The sequence below is a fragment of the Eretmochelys imbricata genome, chromosome 7 (assembly GCF_965152235.1).
Source record: "Eretmochelys imbricata isolate rEreImb1 chromosome 7, rEreImb1.hap1, whole genome shotgun sequence".
Classification (NCBI taxonomy): domain Eukaryota; kingdom Metazoa; phylum Chordata; order Testudines; family Cheloniidae; genus Eretmochelys; species Eretmochelys imbricata.
In genome coordinates this window covers 64,360,382-64,383,853 of record NC_135578.1, presented here as the reverse complement: position 1 = coordinate 64,383,853, position 23,472 = coordinate 64,360,382, and the positions used below count along the sequence as shown (strand labels likewise).

The 23,472-nt window shown below is 39.1% G+C and overlaps 1 protein-coding gene across 6 annotated transcripts in view; it reads left to right on the top strand.

The window, feature by feature from the left end:
* Positions 1–23,472, top strand: part of KCNMA1 (potassium calcium-activated channel subfamily M alpha 1) — an 845,861-nt gene that overhangs the window by 666,193 nt on the left and 156,196 nt on the right. For all 6 annotated transcript variants that reach the window (XM_077820942.1, XM_077820941.1, XM_077820940.1 and 3 more), the window contains exons 15-16: positions 8,577–8,686; positions 19,934–20,002. In XM_077820942.1, coding sequence (XP_077677068.1) covers positions 8,577–8,686; positions 19,934–20,002 — 179 coding nt within the window. The remainder of the gene's footprint in view (positions 1–8,576; positions 8,687–19,933; positions 20,003–23,472) is intronic.

Below are 23,472 nucleotides of genomic sequence, written 5' to 3'. Positions count from 1 at the left end.
TTAGATTGAGGGAAATTTTGTGGGATGTTCAAGCATGTTGCCCTGCCTTTTTAGTACTTACCAATATGGGGTAAAGATAGAGGAGAATTGATTAACTGGTGCTCTTGAGGAGGAAAGTGACTTACAGTAAAGAACAAATTGATTGGAGCTTGAGAAGCTTGACTGGAGCTTCCAGGCAGTTCTAGAATATAATCTCACTAGGAGGTAAAGGCCTGATTCTGAGAGACATTGGGCACCTCTTAGACCCAGGCCGTGCATTTATTTTAGAAAAAATTGCACATAGTAAAAACATTCCCTGTTGTTTTTACTAGACATCTAGTTTGTAAACAGAGGTTCCACCTTTTGGGTACTTATTCGGCTCATAGGAGGTTCATGCACCTCAGCAGTATCCCACACATTTGGTCATTTATATTGAACAACTACATTATGCCAAAGAGACCAAACTTGCTAATTCTAATGGCTCAAAAATATAAATATTTACAAGTTATTTTGAAGCTACAATAATCTGAATCAATCGTATTTATTTTCCATGTTTAATATAGTTAAAATGTTTAGCATCTTGGTATAACATTTTTTCCCCTTGTGAAATAGGGTTGTCTGTTAATATGTGTTCATGGCAAATGTATGACAAAGCATGAAAGACAATTTTTCCTCTTCAAAATGGTTGAATTGATTCTCAACAGTGTTAGTGAGGTGTGTTCTTTTCTGCATCATGGTGGCCTGGACATTACAGCTTGCCCTATAGCTATAAAAGAATTTCAGATTGTTGCTTCCTTAATCTTTATGAGAGGCTTATTTTTTGATTAAATACAAAATATAACACAATATCCCAAATCAAACCAACTCCATCCTCAGTCTCTTCCCTGCTGTTGGTTCCTATTCCTTGACAGCACTGAAGATATTAGATAGGATCATTAAGTTCAGGTATAGTTGATCTCTTTGATGTAACTATTTATTTCATTATGTCGAGAAGTAAGTGCTATGAACAAGATAGATCGGTTGAAACTGCAGAGCTGCTGATAATTACACTCCACAATGTGGGGCTAGGTGGCTTTTTTAACAATATTAATGGTCATACTTGTGATACTTGCATCCTTTTTTCATCCCACTGTCACTATTTATCACTGGTAAGTGACAGCACTATGTAAATATGTTTGATGATATCAAGATTGTATCTATATATGGATAGAGAAGAAGGTAGCAACATTGCCATTTATTTTAAAAAATGATTCAGAGGAAAATTAAATTTCTTCTCTTGGGGCATACTATGTCACTTTCCAGCTATTCTTCAGATGGGCAATTGAATCGATGGATAAGGTGTATTACTATTATCCAGGAGACCAGTGCAGTAAAGTAATAGAGAAGAGGAAAGATGGGTTTGTAGTTAAGGCACTTAATTAGAACTCAAGAGATCTGGGTTCAAATCTCGGTTATGCAACCGTCTTCCTCTGTGACTGTAGGAAAGTCACATAATCTCTTCTCTTCTCAGTTCCCCATCTGTAAAATGATGGTATTTCCTTTTTATCGCCTTTTACTTATTTTTTTCTATTTAGATTGTAATCTCTTTGAGGCAGAGACTGCTTCTTACTGTATGTAGGTACAAAGCACAGCACAGTGGGGCACCAATCTCAGTTGGGGCATGTAGGCACTACCATAATGCAAATAATAAAGAAGAAAACGTGTATCACTGAATCTGAAGTTTGGTCACTATTTGGGGAGAGTTATAGATGATTCCTTGTTGGTTCAAATTAGTTAATGACTTTTATCAGAAATGGTTAATTGTGTGCATCCTCTTTTTGTGTCTCTAGGATTTTATATTACATACATCTTTGTAGTATCTGTCTGAAATGTCTTATACTTGCTTAGCTGCAGTGATAAAAATGACAGGGTGACCTCTGAATGCCTTTTCTTGGGCTCATTTGGGGCAGGCTCTTTCAAGCCGTGATACTCATTCTCCATAGGAACAGGGCAATGCAGTGCATTCTGTCATCATCCCTAGATATGACAGTGCATAAATGAGTAAAGGAGGAAGTACACATTCAAAAAGGGAAAAGGTATGATGAAACCCCTCCTTGACACCCTTATGTAACTATTAATGTTGCTTGTAATACCATCGTTAGCCCTGGTTAGAAATGGAAAGATTGAGCATTTGTAGCTTCAGCACAACAAAAACACATCAGTTGGGAAGGATACTTTTTCTTTTGGATGTAAATTACTCTTTTACATAAATTGCTTTGTCACAAGTACCAGTAAAATATCTTTAAAAGGTAATAAGCCAGGCTTCTCCTAATTTATCCATCTCATGAGGTCTCCTTCAGGTTGCATCTGTGGCTAAGCTAATGAATCATCCTTGTTGGTTGCACCATGTTGGCCTTACTTACATGACTAGGTGCCCAATAAACACTGGACATGCTATGGAAGGGTATAACATGTCATCACTGTGGGGTAAAAGAGATTCTCTGTTGCTAGACATTGTGGAAGTGTACAACTCTCATTGACTTCCGGGGAGCATTTGCACCCGCAGATCTGTGAGGTTGGGCCTTTAACTGTGCCTAGAGGACTCAAGTCAGGATAACCTTTATCATGTGACTAGCCAAATCAATCTGCAGCATTCAAAGGAATAAACAGTTTTTTGTGTTTGTGACTGGAAAGGAAGAAATTAGACTATTCAAGCTTTTGTCCATTGAATGTGCCGAGTTTTTTCTCGTTTTGTATCTCAGAGCAGCTAGCAACTTGTTGGGGGAAAAGGTCCTGTTTAATTCTTAGGCTATCAGATTCTTCAGTAATGAGTAAATATGCTGGTGTGGTCTCTTGAGTCTCTCTAACAAAAAAGTAAAACATAAAATTAAAAAACAGCTTTATTTCCAGTGCAGATTCCCCACCCAGCTTCCTAACTAATCTTTCTTTCTGAACACTTAAGAAAGGCCAAATTAGCTCATCTGAAAATGCATGCAAGAACAAACTACATCTGTTTGGCTCAATCTAAAACCAGGCAGTTAATGACAATTGGAACTAATTCTATCAATTAGCAAATGTCCCCTAAATCAAATACCTGCTTTTTTTCCCCTTGGGCAACACAGTTAAGAGGGGGTGACATGAATGGGGTTCTATTTAGAAATGACTCTAAAAATACGTAGAGCTTGATTACACAATCAGCATAAAGCCTCACTCCTGGAGAAACAGCAGGATAGATTTTGCCTTAGGATACAATCTCTTCTGAGCTGCTCAAGTGTGCACTGGGGATGTACATTCAGCACTGGCTTTTAGGGCAGTGAAGATAAATAGTCTTACCTGAGGGCTGGTCAAAGAGGGGATTGGGGCCATAATAAATATTCCCCTCCATTCTTTCCTAGCTCAATGTTGGGTCATTTGTTTCCTGAGGGTAGCAAAAAGCAAACAGGTCCTACTCACAAGGACTGCTATTGTTACAGGACCCCATTGTGCAATGTGCTGTACAAACACAGCAGAAAGCCAGTCCCTGCCCCAAAGGGCTTGCAATCTAAGTAGAAGACAATACACAACACATTGAGACAGATGGGAGAATACATGGAAACACTGAGATACTGTTGGTCCATGCAGTGGGCAGTGGTACCAGTGGCCTAACCATTGTGAAGATTTTTATAAGCATCATGACAAAGGAGAAATTTAAGGAGTTTTTGCAGGATCTTGACTGACTTTGCTGATGTGGACATTCTTTTATTATCATTCATATGAATTAGTGGATGTATAAAGTTATTAATATGTCTACATACAGATGCACAATTCTGAAATGACAGATACCCAATCCTGGGGAGTGTTCAAAATCAAAGCCCAGATCTAGAATTTGCAAATGATCCCAGTATTTTAACAGGCTAAACTAAAACCCTGGATTGAAATATTCCTACACTTTGGATTATTTGAAATCCTGTTCTAAATTCTGGATAGTTTGAAATTAATTTCTGAATTTTTTGTCTATAGCCTGCCTCTAACTATATATTTTCTTCACTTTCTCTTGGTACAGAATGGGTCAGATCCTCAACTGGGCAAATGTGCAGAGCTTCACTGAAGTCAATGGTGCTATACCAGTTTAAACCAACTGAGGATCTGGCACAATATGTTACTCTGATTTCAGAACTTCTTTCATTCTTATATGCAGACAGATTGAAAACAAAGAGTCAGCAGTGTTCATTCTGTAACAAGAAAAGTACAGGTGTGGAGGAGGTGTTTTTGTGTTTATGGTGATTATTAAATAGGCAAGGTAAAAACAACTAGATATTAAATGAGAATCAACCAGAGATAAAGTGTGTCCAGTATCCATCTTGGGTTTATAAACATGCCCGTGGGATCTCCTTATAATGATTGTCACTTCTATTTGAGTATGACTGTGCCTGGAAATCAGTTTCCACATGTAGGGTTCAGGAAATGTGCTGAGGCAAGTTGGTGTCTACGTTCCTTCCTGCTGTCGGCCAAACTGGGACAATGGTACTCTACTGCACATTCTGCTTCCTTCATAGCAGAGTGCCAGGCTCACCTGTCATGGGCTGTATCCTCTCAGATAATTAAGTCGAGCCTGGCAGACTGTATGTGCCGCTTGATGCAATCCTTGTAGTGGAGTTTGAGATGGCCAACCTTCTTATTGCTTTTTTCAAAGAACTTTCTTAGGCAGTCTACTGTTATTCATATGCGTGACATGGCTGACCCAAGTAATTTGCCTCCACGCTTAGCTTAGCATGGCTGCCAGCCGTAGTAGCTCACAATGAAGTACTATGGAAGGGATCTATATGTGTAACATATAAGTCCTAATTGTACCTCATTTGGCCATTGAACTATCTAGCCTTTCCAGAATTGTTTTTTAATGTACCTACCACCTTTTTGTATGGCTGAAAGGTTATTTTTGTGTATTTCAGTGTTTGGTACTGGAATAAGACTAAGGACCACAGGGCTATAACTATTTTCTAAATGTTTTGGCCACTGAAACCAGGTACAAGAGAAATTTGAATGTTCTGAAGCTTTACACATTGATTTGGATCAATTAGCCAATGTGTCAATGGACAGTATTTTAACTTTTGTTGTGTAAATATAATACATTTTAAAACTTTTGTTGAATTCATTTCAGTTGCTAACAAATTTGGACCTTTGAAAATATATTTATGTAATCTTAAATATACGTGTACATAAAGCCATTAGGTAGGTAGGTTTGAAAATTTGGATCAATAATTAGCAGACACTTTACTGATTATACTTTTGTTTTAGAAGCAGTGTTTAGCATAGAATAATGTGGCATATAGTTAATGTAAGATCAATATAATGGTATTCATGAAAGTAACATTTAGGATTAATATCCAGGAAAAATACTGAATTGCAAGTGTTAAACTGAGAAAAGTTGTGGAAAGCCCATTTCTTGGAACATTACAAACTTGACTGGAAAAAAATGTTTGCAGTATATGGGGATGGACTCGATGACCGTAAGCTTTTCTACCTCCAACTTGTTTGACTTTTTGACTCTACAATGAGAGACTTAATTAAAGCCCTGCATTTTGTTCAAGAAGCTCTTGCTTTAATGCTCTTCTAAAACAGCTGTAGTTTGACATGACAGGCCGAGATATATTGTTGCCTTGGGATGCTTTTCTTCTTTTGATTGATCACTGAATGGCTGAAAAATTAATTTTGGCATCTTTCCCTGAATCACTTGATGTGCATTAATTTAGTTGCTTGAATTCATATTATGATAAGGAATATATATGCAAGACAGAAATGTATGCCACAGCTTAAAAATACCAAAACTCTTAAATATACTGTAGTGCTTTTTACATTAAAGATATACAATCCTCTACCACCTCCTGGTGTAAAGCTTTACGCATGGTCTCAAAACAGTTGGCTTGATTCTAGTGAAGCCATTTGATATGGTGGACCAGTATTTCAATCACATCTTTTACAGCAGTGATAAGTTGTTTATCTTGTTGGGTATCTTATTGAAACTAGCTCAAATATAGCTGGTTGAAGTGGTATAAATGCCTTTTATGTCCACCAGCCATCCCACCTCCAGCAGAAGTGGGAGAAAAGAGAAGGCATGGCAGAGCCAAGTTCCACAAACCTGAATCCTCTGTTGGCTAAGGGAGCTTATTCTAGCAGTGCCAGCAACGAAGATTAGAGCAGAACCCCTCCTATTATAATTTACACTGGGGCTGGTCATCCCTGAATCTGGAAGCCACAACCAGCTCTCTGCAACTGCCCTCTCAGTTGTGCATGAGCAGCTTAGTGTAGCGAAGAATCAGGGTTATTGTTCTTTGCAGACATGCGTAAGGAACCCCCCCCCCCCCCAAAATAACATTTTATGAACCAGTACTAAGATTTTGAAAGCTATCTAAGGGATTTAGATATCCCAGTCCTACTAAAATCAATCAGAACTTGCCATCCAAATTCCCTAGGTGACATTGAAAATCTCAGCCAAAGAGCTTCACAAAAATGCCTTCTGCTTCATCTTATATCAAAGCTTTTCTGTACCCATTGGCCGTTAATCTGAAAATCTCTCTGTTCTCATAGTCTCTGCTGTGTGATGCATATCAGAATAGGGATGCTTGTAAGAATGGAGTTAGGTGTTCATATTTGCTTATTAATGTTTCATTGCAACATGACCAGAATTTTCTTGCAGCACAGGCTCAGTTTAAAAGAAGAATTATAAATATAATTATATATAAATATATTATATATAATTATATTTATATATATAAAAATATATATATAAATATAATTATATATAAATTATAATTATAAATATGTATGTTGGATCAGCAGTTTTAAATCCACCCTTTCTCAAAAGGCATGATACTGCTACTTTCTGTTTCATTGTGTATTGAACAATTGCATATCCTCTGGTTAGTGACCGTAACTTGCGGTGATGTCAAAAAAAAAATGTTTCGTATATCATTTCCCCTACTCTGGTGTAGCTGGCAAGTTCTTTTGGTTACTCTTGTGTCACAGTTTATTAATCTCACCCCCAAGGAGCATATGTTCTCTCTGTTCATCATTATTACTGTTTTGATGCTGTCATATGTATTTGCAATTATGAAAGGCTCTGTTTCTGATAACACAATTCACTAATATTCAAAGGACTAATTATATGAAGGGATGTCCTATTGTAACTGAAACTTTTAAATATTTTAATGAAAAGTGATAAACGAACTATGCAAATAGACATTTTGGTAGTGCCTATGATCTACATACACAGATATGAGGAGGTGGCATACCAGGTGCAAAGAAAAGACCGAAGTTATCTGATTCACTTCTCTGGTCTATATGGACTTGAATTTTAGAGGCGCTGAGTGCCTGCAACTCCCACTGAAGGCATGCAATTTTGGCCAAAGGCTGCAGGACCATTTTTGGGTAACCATATCTATAGCCCCTTTTCTCAGTTTCTGTGGGCAAATCTCAGTTTGAAGGACAGGCCATTTCCAACAAACTTTATATATGGGATCAGACTGTGGGTTCTGCTACTGATATTTCATCAGGGATAGAGAGTTTGAAGGGAAGCTCTACCACCACCAGAGAATACCTTTGTATTTGGACCCCAAAATCCTAAAAATATTCCTGAAGGCATACCCTTCTAAGAGCTCCTTATGAGACTCTGCTGTTGGGCACAGCCCATAGCACCTCTCCTTATCTTTATTATTGAACTGTCCAAGTGTAAAAGTGTTTGTAATGTTGTTGTGTGATCCCAGAATATTAAAGAGACAAGGTGGGTGATATCTTTTATTGGAACAACTTTCATTGGTTAAAGAGAGACGTTTTCAAGCTACACAGGGTTCTTCTTCAGGTCTGGGACAGGGAACCAGAATGTCACAGCTAAATACAAGGTGGAATAGATTGTTTATGCTAAATCTGTTCCACCTTGTATTTAGCTGAGACACTGAGTACCTTTCCCAGACTGAAAGAAGAGCTCTGTGTAGCTCAAATGCTTGTCTCTCTCACCAACAGAAATTGGTCCAATAAAAGACATTACCTCATCCACTCTTGTCTCTCAAGAGTAAAAGATCTTTTGTGCAGTATCAAAGTTTCTCTCACACTGCAGTACCAAAACAATGGAGACACTTTTAAAAATTCTGTTGATCTAGTTGTTCAGACAGTTCATGATGCAGCAGCAAGATGGGGTTTGGGGAAAGAAAAACATTAGAAATTATGGTGATGATTGATAAATATTGGCCAAGTGCTAAAAAGTTGTGAAAACAAGTGACTCTTTACACAAGCATGGTCAAATGACAAAATTATTCCACATATTCACAGAATTTTCACAAAACAAAATCAGGAACTTTTTTGACTAGCTCTTTCCACAACTTTAATTCAGCCACTATTATAATATACCTGCACAAAATCCCAAAGAAATCCAAGTAGAGCAGTACTTAATTTTACTTTGCATTGTTTATTGGTGTTCAGTGGAACTCTGCTAACCAAGTATTATTAATTGTCAAAAAAACAAACAAAAACAAACTGGGCTACCAAATTCAACTAACTAAAAATTGATTCATGTTAAATCCACTGGTTATATTTTTGCAGAAAGCATTTTTTATTCACGATGCTACATCTGTGTTTCTTTTTCTTAGATTGAGGAGGATACGTGGCAGAAATACTATCTAGAAGGAGTCTCAAATGAAATGTATACAGAATATCTATCTAGTGCCTTTGTCGGTCTGTCTTTCCCTGCAGTTTGTGAGTAAGTAGATATATATTAATTGTCATAAATTCCTTGCCTGCTCTCAAGTGAAATCAAAGGTTTCCACAGGAGACATTTCCACTCTGTTACAATCCCAATATCATTGCCTCATCAGAAGGGATCCAGAAAAATAAACATTAAAGCAATCACTGTATGGAAGTACTCCAAACATTTTAATGTCTTTTTCCAGAAGAGACTTAGAACTAAGTGAACATAAATGAAAGACTAAATGCCAAGTGTGTTCAAAAAAATGAATCCGCAATCTGTTTAAACGGAATTATTTATTCATAACTGGTGTCTGATTGTTTCTTCTAATAGTTCCCATTCTTTGGATGGTTCTTGTCAGCGTCACCCTCTTGATTCTTGCCCAATCTCAAGAAAAGTATTCATTAATCTGAGCAGCTGTAAAGGAGTTGTATATACCATAGGGAGATAGTCATTTAACACATCATAGAACTGCCTGAAAAGTGCTTTGAACAAACATAACTTCTGCCAGCAAAAATAGATCCTTCTGACAAGGAGAGGGGAACGTGTGGGGCATGGACTGAATATCCATGCATAGTCCATAGGACACTGTTATGCCTTACTCCTACTGGGGACTGAGTAAGCTTTTATCTATCCAGGAAGTGCTCTTTCAGAAAGAAGTGAAAGTGCACTAGGCCAAAATGATAGAAATATCCACTCCAAACACTTTCAGAATAGTGTAGGCCCATCAGGTTTCTATTATTGATTATTATTATTATTTATTATTATTTTCTATTCGAGTCACACCAAGAGGTCCCACTGTGTTAGGCACTGTACAAACACGCAGTTCTTGCCCTGAAGAGTTTACAGTCTAACTAGACAAGACAGACAGGGTGGGAGGGGAGATAGAGTCACAGAGAAGTGAAGTGACTTGGCCCAAGGTTACATAACAGATCAGCATCAACAGATCCTTAGGGTATCTGAGTCCCAGTCCAGTCTGGCCTTATCCAGTAGACTATGATGACTCTCAGACCTAAATCTCATGATGACTCCATTCTTGAGTTGAGACCAGGAGAGAGTGGGAATGGGAGGGGCCAGGTTTCCGAGGAGTTGCTTGCTCTTCTCCTCTGTAAGTTAGAGTGACATTCTTTTTACATCCTTGCTTCTTTTCACATGGTGTAATATCACCATAGTTTACAATATAACCTCTGAGTGAGAGAAGAACATGATAAACAAGTGATGGAGTTTTGGTCATAAATAATTTCTGAGTTATGTAGATTTAAACTGATCCAGACCATAAGTCAATTGGGATTTGTGTAAGGAAGGGGTTCACAATCCAGCCCTTCACTTCCAGGGCTTGTGACTGGCTTATTAATAGGTAGTGTTTGTTTACCCTGAAAATTGTATCAGAAAATGTCTTCCCCTATGTCAAATGCATTAAACAAAAAATCACAAAAGATACCATTCTACATGGTATTGAGCGAAGCCTAATGTGCACTGTCCACATGAATCAAGTTACAGGAACAAAATCCCCAAGCAAAATCCTTTGTCAAACCCAGTCGAGTTTCCATATGGTTCCTAGAAAAAGGTAACAGATAATGTATTCAGCATAGAGCTATCATTCATTCAACACACTGATATAGCTGAGGTAGAATAATCAATAAAGAAAGGCTATTTAATGAGATTTAGGAACATCCCAAAACATTGGCACTCTCCTCAGGCATTTGATTATCTAGAGGCTTAATTATCTGTGTTTTCTAGTTTAAATTAAAGAAAAAGATATAACTCAAATGTACCAGCAGTATAATGATAACACTATTCAATTCAGGTTAATTAAAGCATAGTGGTAATTAGAGTGCAGTGTTGTATATCACTGTGCTTGGCACATAAGTATTTTCATTACAGTAAAAAGTGTCTACTCAATTTCAGATGACACCTAGGACACTAAAATGTGCTTAAAACTGGTTTGTGAAAAGGAAAAAGAATTGGTGGACAATTCTATCTGCAAAATATAGAGACATTTAGAGCAATTTTTCTCATCATGCAGGGATCTTAAAGAGCATGCAGCCAATGACATTTTAAAACACTGAAACTGGATGTAATGTGCTGTCCTTGTGGGCTCTTGGTATTCATTATTAGCCTGGTGGATTTTCAGCAAACTAGAAACATGAGTGCTTGGTCGGTGGTGTGACAGGGGGCTATCAGCAGCACCCTGATCACTGACATTGCTACAGCCTGGAGAAGCCTGCAGGCCCAGTTGAGGGCAATTCCACACTTTCTGGTGGGGATTGTGAGCACCTGGGTAACAATCACAGGGCTAATAACATAATGGGGGAGACTATAAGGAGAGGAAACAGAAAGCAAGGGGCAGCTCCAGAGGAGCTCAGAGAGTGAGCCTGGGCTGGGGAGTGAGGGCTGTAGGGAAGCCTGTCTTTGCTCTAAACCTGTTGCATGGTATTGTTATGTCAGAGAGAAATAAATGCACACCCTGGTGAAAGACAAACAGCCAAGTGTGCCTTTGCGACTGAAAAACCATCCAACCTGGTTAGGCGGTGAGGTTCACCAGGCAGCAACAGAGGTGCCCAGTGACAAAAGGGCTGCCTCTCAGTTCAGACAACTGGACGCAAAAGGGTGCAGAATTAGTAGTAGTTTCAAAGGAGATAGGACATTAAACATTTTAGAAGCATTGCCAGTTTTTTTCACTACTGTAGATGGACCCTCCAAGTCAGAAGGGGAGGGTATTCATAACTCATTGTAGTGGCTTTACCTGTTAAAAGATGGTGGCCAGATGCTACTGCATAAGTTTTGTTCAATCTAGAGACAACGCAAGACTTGAACAAACAGAGATTCTTAGCTGTAGGATTCTCCAACAGTTTGCTCTTCAGTAGATTTCTTAATGCATCTTCTCTTCTTGTTTGCCATGAGGGTCCTATGAGTTCTCACTTCTCTCACAAGATTGGAGGCTATACATAGACATTTCCATTAAAAAGTCAGCATTTTCCAGTACTTCCTGCACCAGAGTATGTGACATTTGGTCGTATGTCCGTATATTTAGGGTCTTAATTATCTTAACTGTAGTGTCTCAGATACTGTGGAGTAAGAAACACTGGCCAAATGCTGTGCTGTTAATGGCAGCCCTGCACATACCATACAAACAGCTCCCATGTCCCTGACCTGTTGCTTATTCAACCTTAGTTTGATAGTGCCTGTTCCTGTATCACCAGCACAGTCACTATGGGTATGTCTTCACTGAAGCTGGGACTGTGCCTCCCATCTGGAATAGACAGACTCTTGCTAGCTCAGTTCAAGCTCAGACCCACCCAAATCCTTTGATCTGAGCTTGGAAGACTATCCTGAGCCCCGGTCTGTGCTACAACATCCACATGGCTATTTTTAATGTGCTGTCTCAAGCCAAGGTAGCGTGAGTCTGTCTACCCGGGCTGAGAGGCATGCTCTCAGCTTGCAGTGTAGACATACCCTAAGTGCCTAACTCTTCCCAGTAGGTGGAGTCATAGAGCTGTGCCTTCTCCCAGCAGCTGTACCCTGAGCCAATATACTCCACTCCTACTTGCTTTAATTGGCGCTAGAAAGAATTGTGCAACAACAGCCCCATAAATCAATTTGAGAATATGTAGAGGTCTTGGAAGACAGATATTCAATACATGGAACTCCCCCTTTTTGAATATATTACATCTGTTTGTGAAGCCTATTCCTTTACCTAAATATGAATGAGAGGGGGACTAGGTTCCCCCACATTTCCCTTCATTTTTAGCCCCAAACATACCAACCACATTTGCAGGGAAATGGTTAGCTAAGATTGTAAATTCTTTGGGACAGGGACTGTCATTTATTATTTGTTGCTCCTTTTTAACCACAGTGCCTATTCAAAATTTTGGTTCCCAGGTGTGTTCCAGTAGGAAGTAGAAATTGGTGATAGCCAAGTATTTTTTTAATATGATTTTGTTTATTTACAAGGAATCTGAAGTCCTGTGTCTCTGAACACAGAAGGAATCAAAAAGCCAGAAACTGCTTTTTCTTACAGCACCAGGAGAACAGTTTTCAGCTTGCACACTGTGATGGGGTGCGACTCACTACTGTGACACCCCCTGCTGGATGTCCTGCGGATCCGCTCTGCTAGCTGGTGCACCCTCTTCTGGTGGTGTCTTACCACTGACACTTTTGCTCCAGGGACCCATGTCACTCCCAGGACCGCGGCATCCTCTTCATGACACAGCCCTCTGGCTGTGCTGCACTCTGTGCTCCCCACTTCTGGGGGACAGTATCACAGTCCGTTGGTCCAGCCACTTCCTCAGTGGTGAGTGGAGGCCGGGGGGCATTCCAGACCTGCCTACTACTCCGGGTCCTGGCCCAGGGACCCGTAGATGGCCACTGCTTGTAGTGCCTCCTCCAAATCCTAAGTAGATTTCACTGGTTACTTCCCCATGGCCCCAGCATCCTCTTTGCCCTTGCCTCAGGGCTTCAGCCTGCCAGGAGTTGCCTTTGGCTCCCCAGATATCTGTCTGCAGCACTGCTCTGTCCAGGGTGCTCACTGTCTTCAGCCTGCAAGGCAGCCAGTTTATCTCCCTCCTCAAGCTCCAGGGAGTGACTGAAGCTGCTCTGCTCTGCAGCCCTTCTTATGTGGGCCAGCCCATCCCTGATTGGCTGCTTCTCCCAGCCCCTCTCTGATTGGTCACAGCTTTGCAAGGGCTCTATTAACTCCTTAGAGCCCAGTGTGGGGCAGGCGCCCCATCACACACCCCAACCCAAAACCTTTCTCCAGGGTCAGCCACTGTCCATTCAGCTACTCCTTAAGGCTGTCTCTCTCCCTCAGTCTGTTTGTGTCTGACCTCAGGCCAGTTCTATACTACACGCTTACTTCGGTATTACTGCATTGCTCAGGAATTTGAAAAATCCACACCCCAAGTGATGTAGTTATACCAACCTTAATCCCCCCCCCACCAGTGTAGTGAGCGCTATGTCATGGGAGAGCTTCTCCTGCCAACCTAGCTACCACCTCTGGCAGAGGTGGAGTTATTAAGCTGGCAGCAGAGTTCTCTCCCGTCGGCTTAAGGCGTCTTCACCAGAAGCGTTTCAGTAGCACAGCTGCATCAGCACAGCCAATGCAAGTTTGTAGTATAGACCTGTCCTCACTTTCTGTGTCATCTTCTCCCTGCCCATCCATACCAACCCAAAACAATACACAGCAAAAGCTCCTGCATGGGTTCACACACACCTTTTGTTTTAGGTGTGGGTTTATGTTTACAGTTATGCTAATTGGAGGGTGAGTTCACACCTACCAATCTCAATGGGGTTTTAACTCAACCCATAGCAAGGTTTCACCCAGTCATAACCATATGTTTCTATAATGCTTAGCACAATGGAGCTCAGCCTGGTTGTGGCCTACAGGAATTACTGCAATATATAAACATTATTAATAAAATTAATACAATAAATTTTATAGATAATAATATACTACACTGTCATTGCCTGCCAGTGGTTAAAGCTGTGTGAAACTCAGTGATTTCACATCACAAAGGTGCATGCAAATATTTTTCTGAAATTTCAATTTTCATGGATTTGCACCCTGCCTCCCCTTTTAATTTCCTTATGAGCTTGAAAGAACTCAACCATCCCCACCCCTCCACCCCACATAAAAAGAGAAACTCATTCAAAGCTACCAAATTTTAACTGATTTTGTGGGTGTGAAACCACATAAAATTGCACAAAATTGATGGAAGGGTGTGTTGGGTTTTTTTCTGTCTCATGCACCAGCAAATCTGTCAGCTAAATTTGGACTGCAGAACCATCATTGTTGCAGATGGTGCAAAAAGGCCAAATGAATACAGTTTGATTTTCATTGCAGAGCTGGTGGATAGAAAAAATAATCTTTTGACTTGTAAACTGAAATAATATTTGATCTGGAAATTATGGAGAGAAAATGAATATGAAACCCTACGATGCCATTTTTTTAGATTCCCTTTTCTGACTAATAGCACTGACAGATAAGACACCAAATATGCTTACTGTTAAGGCATCATTCTTATCACCCACCAAATGACAGCCTTTTCTCAGATTCATGACTGCTGGCAGCAAATGTCTCAACTCACCTACTCGTGCCCTTGCCAACCACCACTGATTTAATTGAAACTGTTAAAATATATATTTATGATGACTTGTGGAACCCCCTTGAATATGGCCATAGATTTGGGTTGTTTGAAAATGTGATTCTCCACCCTTATTTGTGTAGCGTTAATGAAAGTGGACTCAGATTTACATCTGGGTGTGCAAGGTCACTTCCACAGCCACCCACCTTTCTCATCACCGTGGAACAATCCCACATTTACCTTTAATATCTTTAAATGGTGACCCTTTCTGGCCATGAACCCTTTCCACTCTCCATGATTTAAAGAGGCTAGTTCTTTGGCTCATTGGGGCCACATTCTGTGGATCACTTACCACCACTATTGTAAAATGGTTTTATATGGGGATGGAATTTGATCCAAACCTCCCTGATGCCAACGAAAAGACTTTCATTGATTTTTATTGGGTTCTGGATCAGGCCCACAGAATGTGGGCCTCCTGCTCTATCATTGAAACTAACAGCAGTATGACTGTTTCCCCTGCCAGATGCTAACTATGTGAAGAACAGGACCTGATAGGTGCTCTGTGATCCCCAGAGTGCAAGCTGATCCCTGGTTACAAATCAGTCCCACGGGAACCCATCAGTGCTTCCCTTGTAAACATGCCTTCTCAGTCACTGCACACCATCCTGCTGATAGCTGTTTCCTGCTCCCACTGCATGATTAGAACTAGGTTATGTTGTATATGTCCCTGAGCCAGAAGACCCTTTTAAGAGTCGGGGACAGTGGCCTCTTCCAGGTGGTCCCTACAGTGAGCCTGCAGGGATGAAGCTACTTAGCATTATCATGAGTTTTAGCAATAATGCCCTGAAAGGAATGAGAATTTATGTATTATCTCCCAAGACATCAGGGAAAGTATTAACTGAAGGGCTAAATTAAGTTAAAAATGTTGCTGTGCGAAGCCATTCGACTTTGTTTGTAGTAAAATATTTTGACCAATTTCAGATAATTTATCTCCAAATCATCTATTGGATTCAGGCTGTGGAAATGAAAAGTTGCATACTTCTATGCTTTGGCTGTGAACACGAACAATATTTTCCATGCACTGACTATATCAATGGGTATTTTTTTTCAATCAGCCGTTCATCACTTGCAAAATATAAAAGCTAATTGTGTTTCATTTTATTGGTCAGAAGGGATTAGGACAGAAGACGTGCCTTGAAAATATGACATCTCTGTGTCTCTCACAGCTGAGACTGTAGTTAAAATTCTAATTTGACATGGAACTGTTAATGCCCCATTAACTAAGGTCTGTATAATAGATTATATTGAACTCCCCAGTAGACTGATTCACCTCTCATTTACCTTGGTGTAACTCCAGTGGCACTGCTACTGATTTACACTGGTGTAAAATGCATGGGAATCAGGTCTTAGGACTTCTGTATGACTACCGGTCAATACGGATAGGCTTACATATTTCTTGATCCACCTCATGGTATGTCCCTTGTTTGGATTTTTTTGTTTTCCCCTCACCTCTTGTCAGGATACATGGAAATTTCTGTTTTGCCTCTTATAATTCTCAGTTTAACCACTTTTCCCATTTAGACTTCAGTAATGTATGTTTGTGAACAAATTTGTGACAATGTGATGAATGATGATTAAAAATTATTGAGGTAATGGAATCCCTCTCTTGTCCCCCTCCACCCCACCCAAAAAAAGGTTAGCTGAAAAACAACAGTGGAGCTGCTCCATGGCCATTATTGTAACCTCAATGATGCAGTAGTGTTTGTGTCCCTGCACTGCCTTGGCATTGTGGATTTTGACAAGTGGCTCCACATAGTCATTCATTGGCCATGCCCCTGCCTCACTCCACCTGCAAAATTTCCCTTCTCGTTGCCATAGATGAGAAACTGAGTTCCCCTGTTGCAGGGCCTCTTCATTTCCTGCTCTCTTGCAGCAGAACTTAGGGAGGTTCTGCTGTTTATGACCCTTCCCACTCACAAGTGGAAGGGAGGGCATATAATTTGGCTTGATATTAATAAAAATGATATAGTTAATTATATACTGCACAGTATCTCTTACATATTGAAGCATAGAAATCTAGAAATCTACCACCCTCTGCATTTACTGGAAATATATGGGATGTGCTCACATAGATCTGTTTTCACAGTGCTGAGAACTCTGGTGTGAGCCAATAAATTACCTAAGCAAGTACTTACCTTTAAGCATATGATTAGTTCCATGAAGTCAATGGATCTACTTACATGCTTGAAGTACCTGCTTAAGTACCTTGCTGGATCTAGCTAGAATGCGCTACACCGTACAGGTTTGAGCCCCTAATCGGAATGTCTGATCTCAGTCCATTGCTTCAGAGGAAGGCAGAAAAGTCCCATATTCCCTGTCAGTATAAAGTAGTGGGCTGCTGACCCTGCATTTAATAAGCTGTCCGTGGTATTTTTTTCATGGATTGTATGCAATGTGGTAATTTCCACACCACTATACGAGCCTTGCTGAACTCACAATATTTTCAGACAATGTCTTTATCCAGCAGGAAAGAAGCATTTGAAATTTCTGTTTATCAGACTCTTAAAGGACACAAAGTATTTGGAAATGCCTGTGTTAAGTGATAAAAGGGAAAGCAGCAGTGATTAGACCTACTTTAACATCCAGAATTATCCACACGGAGTACAATCAATTTCAAACAACAAAAAATAATATATATACAAAATAATTCCAGCATTTCTAAATGCTTTATTTAATTTAAGAGACTACAGTCAATCTGTTTATCAATTGGAATTTTATTCATGTGTTATTAATATTAGACAAGAAAATAAAATCTCAATGCACATATTTTTGATAACTGCAACAGGATTTTTGGAAAAAAAGTAAATGGGAGATGCTCTCATTTTTTCTGAGGGTAGGATCTGGTTCTTAGTCAAAAGTAGTTTGTAGAAAATGTAAATGGCCAGAGCTGGCTTTGAGAAAAAAGATATACCAAAAGAAAAACCCTTTCCCACCCAATAGCTTGTTATACAAAATACCTTTTATATGTTAATGCTCTGTGTATATTAATAGCTCACAAAGATTACATCTTTGTGTTCCACTGCTCAGATACCGTGGTGATAGGTGCCTTAGAAATAGGAGATATCTGTACATACACTCATACCCGTATATATCCCAATACTTTAATATACAAAGAGTACAGCAGGTTTCCATGTCTAATTTATGCCAATTACTAGCCTTACCAGTCAAAAGGGCTGATTTAGTGGCAAGAACAATTTATTTCCCTCTGGGTAGGTAGAAACAGTTGGACTCAGCTTCTTAAGAGCCTTTGTTCATGAACATCTGTGTTCAAACTCCTGTAGTTAACAGATGATGCTCACAGTAAAAAAAGGAGATTAAGGCTTCCTGTAATGTCATTGTCAAATTTTGTGGACCTCTATGTAATCGTTATTGGGAGGGAAAATGATCTAACTTCTTGTTACAGCACTTTATGCTACTCTAAGATCTTTGTGTGACAAATGGCATTTTTCTGTTTCTGACATGATTTTGCAGCCAGCAACATACTTTATGTTAGTCTTATCAGTTTCCAGAAGTGGTCAGGCAGTAAGATTTGCCTGGGCAGTTGTTGAATTGCACAAGCAAGTACATGTAACAAAATATTTATTGTTACAGCTTAAAAACACTTTTAGCCATGCAAGTTAATTTGAATATTAAGTACTGTAAATGTGAATTGTATACTGATGCTACTACACTATGCCACTTTCCAGCTGACAGGGAGCTATTTGTAGCTCTCTCAGACTCAACTATCTAGCCCCTGTATAAGTTAAAGCTTGTGGGCTGGGGTGAGGTCCGATCACAGTTTTAATTTACACCAGTGGAGAATTGGGCACAGCTTTGCTCTTGAATGGCTTCTCCGGCATGCTCTCCGACCTCAACACACACGTTCCCTTCACTTACAATGGGAGAAGTGGGATGTTCCAGCATAGGAAGCTGCAGAGCCACCTCTACCAGCTTTGTGCTGGTCAGAAATTCTCTCTATATAAGGGGAACTCACTACTGCAATTTTCTCTCTGCTTGTGGTTCACTTTATGCAGCTTAAGCAGTACGGACAGGAAACTCTGGCTCTGTAATGTAGTGTCTAGTAGCCTCCCCTCATGTTGCATCTTTCTGCTTGGAGGTTTGATTTGTGGGAGTCTAAAGAACTCTGTTCTTTTACGATTATGTACTTAGCACCTTGTCCACTTAGTTTACTTCGTATACTGTCCATGTTTTCGACATTTACTGTACAAGAATAGTGTACTAGGTACATTCCTTGTACACAGTCCTAAGTACGTAATTGTAAAAGGGTAAAGTTCTTTAAACTGTATAAACCCATAAAAGAAACACTCCAAGAAAAATATGTGAATCTCATTCCACAAGTTAATAGCATAAGGACGCATGTAACTTAGTATTCATTTAAATTTGAGTGATGAAAATGGGATGCAAATACTTCCTAGCTAAGAATTTTAGTTGGTTTTCCGTATGTTTTATTTTATAATTCTGATACTGCATTTAGGAAGATAGTTGATTGGGTGTTGGACTAGGTGGGGACACACTGGTGTAAAGGTGGTGCTTCCTGGAATGTATTAATAAATAACGGCTTTTCACAATTATAGTGGTGTTTGTTAAAAAGTCAGTATTTGCCTTTCCACACATTTCCCCCTACATTTAAAATAGGAGATACTTTTGCTAACTGAGGTAATAATTGGCAAATATTGACTTTAGTATATCTGTCTGTGTTTAGGGTTTTAATACTGGAAAGTACATTATCTAATGAATGTGCAGTACTGGCAACAGGAGTCCTATAGCTAAATTCCAACACAGATTTTAAAACTTGGCCCTAGATATCCACAATACAAAACAAGCACATGTTTGGTTTTGAGTATTGTGCCCTTTACTAGTTAATTAAAAGTGATGCTGGTGCTGTCAACTTGCTAGAGTGATATATGAATGAGGGTGACTATTGTTAACCTTCACAATGGAAAGGTCTTGATAAGTGCTATATCTATAGCCAGTTGAGAAATTTTGTACGTTTTTAGCAAAAAGTCTCATGAAAGTCTTTTCGTCACAAAGTGTAGAATTTTGAAATGTTGGACCAATACTAGATATAGGATGATAATCACGAAGAAGTACTGAATCTTGACTTCTTTTCTTCCTGCAGACTGGTGTTTGCAAAGCTAAAGCTCTTAATGATAGCCATAGAATACAAGTCAGAAAAACGGGAAAGCAGGTACGTTAATGACTACAAAATTTAACAGCTTTTCAGTATGCACCATGGACAATTTGGTCTTTTCATTTTTTTTTTCTGAATGAACATAGCTCTTTTTATGCACATGAAAGCATTTCAAAGCATAATTAACGTGGCATCACTTTACACCAGTTCACATAATACTGGCAGGCTCTGCCTCTCTCCCTCTCTTCACCTGAATTAACGTTATGTCAAATACTTTGTTGGAAGAAAGGCTGGTAGTTTTATTTACAACTTACTTCAATAAGTGTCACTTGGTATCAGTGAAACAAATGGCTTCCACCTTTTTTTTGCCCTGGCTGACCGCACAAGGGAGCCAATCTGCTCTAATCAGAAAAGCAGCTTATTTTACTGGACCGTCAGGAATAAAAGATTGCAACAATCTCATGATAATATGCGCTGTATTATGTACTGCATGCATTTCTCTGCATCACAGTTTTAAATGAATGAGATGAGAAAGCTACTCTTAGAATAAACATGGAAGGTTTGGACAGTATACATACAATCGACAGCTATAGATATGTATCATATTTGTGTGTGAGAGTGTATAAATAATATGATTGAGCTGGGAAGGATTTGTTTTAGTTAGAAAATCCAAATATGCTAATTTTACCCTCCATCCAAAAATTGAAGGAAAAAATCTGTATAGCCAATAACAAAAATTTACAGACAGAAAAAGAGTTGTTTTGTTTTGTGTATGAGAGCTAAAAAGAGTCCCAGCTTAATGTGCATTGGTGTCAAAATTCTTTCTAATTTATCAATACCTCCATCTGTGCATTCACACCACATTCATTGTTACTTGAGATGGTGGTAAAACCTCCTGGTCTGTTACCAGTGTGCTCTAAAAGGGCATGATTCAAAGTAATTGTGGACTTACAAACTGTATTAATTATTTCTGAAATATGTTATCAACATACTGTAGACAAATCCATTACAACATTCTGTAGTAAAACTGTTAACATACGTAGAAGTCTGTCATCATGTCTTTTTGGTAACTGATCACCTAAACCTAAGACGGAGGTGATGTTGAGTTTATACAGCTTTAGACCATGCCTACGCTACCACTTCTGTCGGCAAAACGTATGTTGCTCAAGGTTGTGAAAAAACACACCCTTGTGCCACATACGTTTCGCCAGCATAGGTGGTAGTGTGCACAGCATTATGATGGCAGGAGAGCTTCTCCCACCAACATAGTTACCACCGTTTGTTGCGGGTGGTTTAATTATGTCAACGGGCAAGCTCTCTCCTATCGGCGTAGAGCGACTACACAAAAGATCTTACAGTGGCACAGCTGCATCGGTACAGTGTAGATATAGCCTTAATCTTCACCTGAACAACCAGTTCACTTCTTAAACCATGTATCACAACTTTGGACATGTTTTTATATTTTTTAATTATTTGTTTAAAGAATGTTTAATCATCCCTAAATATCCATTTTTCTTATTAAAAAGAATCTATTAAAAAAGTCATGGGGCATCCAAGTCAGTCTGAACGTTTCCACTTGTTATGTGGATAGTTGAAATATAGCTCCCATTGAATGTTTGATTTTACATCCCTCTTTTTTTTACAGTCCTCTGACAAGTAATATGTGAAATGGTGTATGTGATGCTGGATTTTCTTTTTGTCTAATACCACTGCAGATTAAGGGGACCCTTCTTTTAAGTCAGAATTTTGAAATGTTTTCAACTCCTATTGGCTTATCTTAAAATAGATACCTTCCAATGAATAGCCTCATTCTGCATTAGCAGGTGTAAAGCGAACAGTTTATTGTTTTTATGTTTGATCAGTTTCATCCATTTCTAGAAAGGACAATACAATAGAAACATTATTGGTAACTATTTACATGAAGTTCTTGGTTTATACTGCTTCTCAATAAGAATTCATACCCAAATCTTTGCTGTCATTGCTTCCATTCTCATTCTGTGACATAAGTGTTGATATTGTAGTTTTTCTTCAATAATTTTGGAGAGCATCCATCTCCCATGTAGGTCAATGGGAGCCTTTCCACCAACTTCAATGGGAGTTGGAATGGTCCTTATTCACAAGATGGTATAGAAAAGTCAAATAAAGTAACACAGCATGATAGAGCATCCACTTATATATATATATATATATATATATATATATATATATTCATTACCTAATGTCACAAAAGTTAAAAGTTCATAGTAAAGAAATATGGTAGAAAGTGAGGACAATAGAATTTGTAGGAAAAAATAAAATACTAATGAAGATGAGTGAACAGTTTTGAGACTGTGAGAGCACAGTATTTGTTGTAAACGTCCAACAGTAGAGAAATCCACTAGTTGGAGGGCCAGCTTTTGCTCTGCTAAAGTAGTGCCAAAATAGTACTGTTGGTTTGATGAACTGTTTTAAGAATAATTACCTTGTGAACCACCATAACTAGAATATTTTCATTTCATTAGAAAGCTTGGAATAACCACTTCCCAATGACATGTAACCTTAATTTATAGTTCTGCTTGTTCATGTGATCCTGGCCCTCAGTGTCACATACTTCTGATGCCGTCCTGCATTTCTACCATATACTTTGGCCCCAGTTAACCAGAGTATTTAAGAATGTGCTTAAAAATACCAGTAAATAATGAATGTAATAAATTAAATGGAAGCTATGCTTTAAAACCAGGTGAAGTCCTATTGACTTTAATGGGATCTCAAAGTTAGCATGTGTTTAAGAGCATTGCTGAAGTGGAACATGTTAGACTAACCAGAAATGTAATCGTAGAAACCATTCATTTCTTACTTTTTAGAGTTTCTTGAGAATATTGGCTCCTAGAGTCATGCCCAAACTGAAGCAGAGAGATGAGAAAGCAAGACAGTGATCAGAATAACCGGATTTTAAGCATGGGGAGTCAGTTTATTGCATTCATTATTCACCAGTATTTTTGTTGCTATTGATTGTGGTGAAAATATCAGACCTTTTCCTCCAATTCTAATGTCTTCAGCATTTAACTGGTCCTTAATTGGTAGTTCCTCTTCAGTGTGAATAGGGAAGCTGCCTATACCATGGAACCTGAAGCCAGCTTCTCACAGTTCTTGGGTGAGGGGTCCACAGTGGAGGTGTACAAATTAACTTTCCTCCTTGTTTTGTGAAACTTTTAAGAAGTTCTCCATAGTTCACATTCAATGGCAACAAAAATGTTCAGAGAAAAAAATCTTTAACTAGATGCCCTTGCTTCGACAACCAGTATAGCATGATGTTCCTGAGTCTGGAAACATTTTGAAGCTCCAGTACCAATTTTTTCAGGGCCAGTGAAAGGTTACTTCTTTGAGTAGTGTCCCTGTGGGTGCTCCACTTCAGGTGTGCATGTACCCCTGAAATTTTATCAGAAATTTTTGGTAGCAGTGCCTGTTCAGCCCATGCATACATCCTACACACACTTGTGCCCCATACCGAGGCTATATAGGGCTTCGCAGGCAAACCACACTCTGTT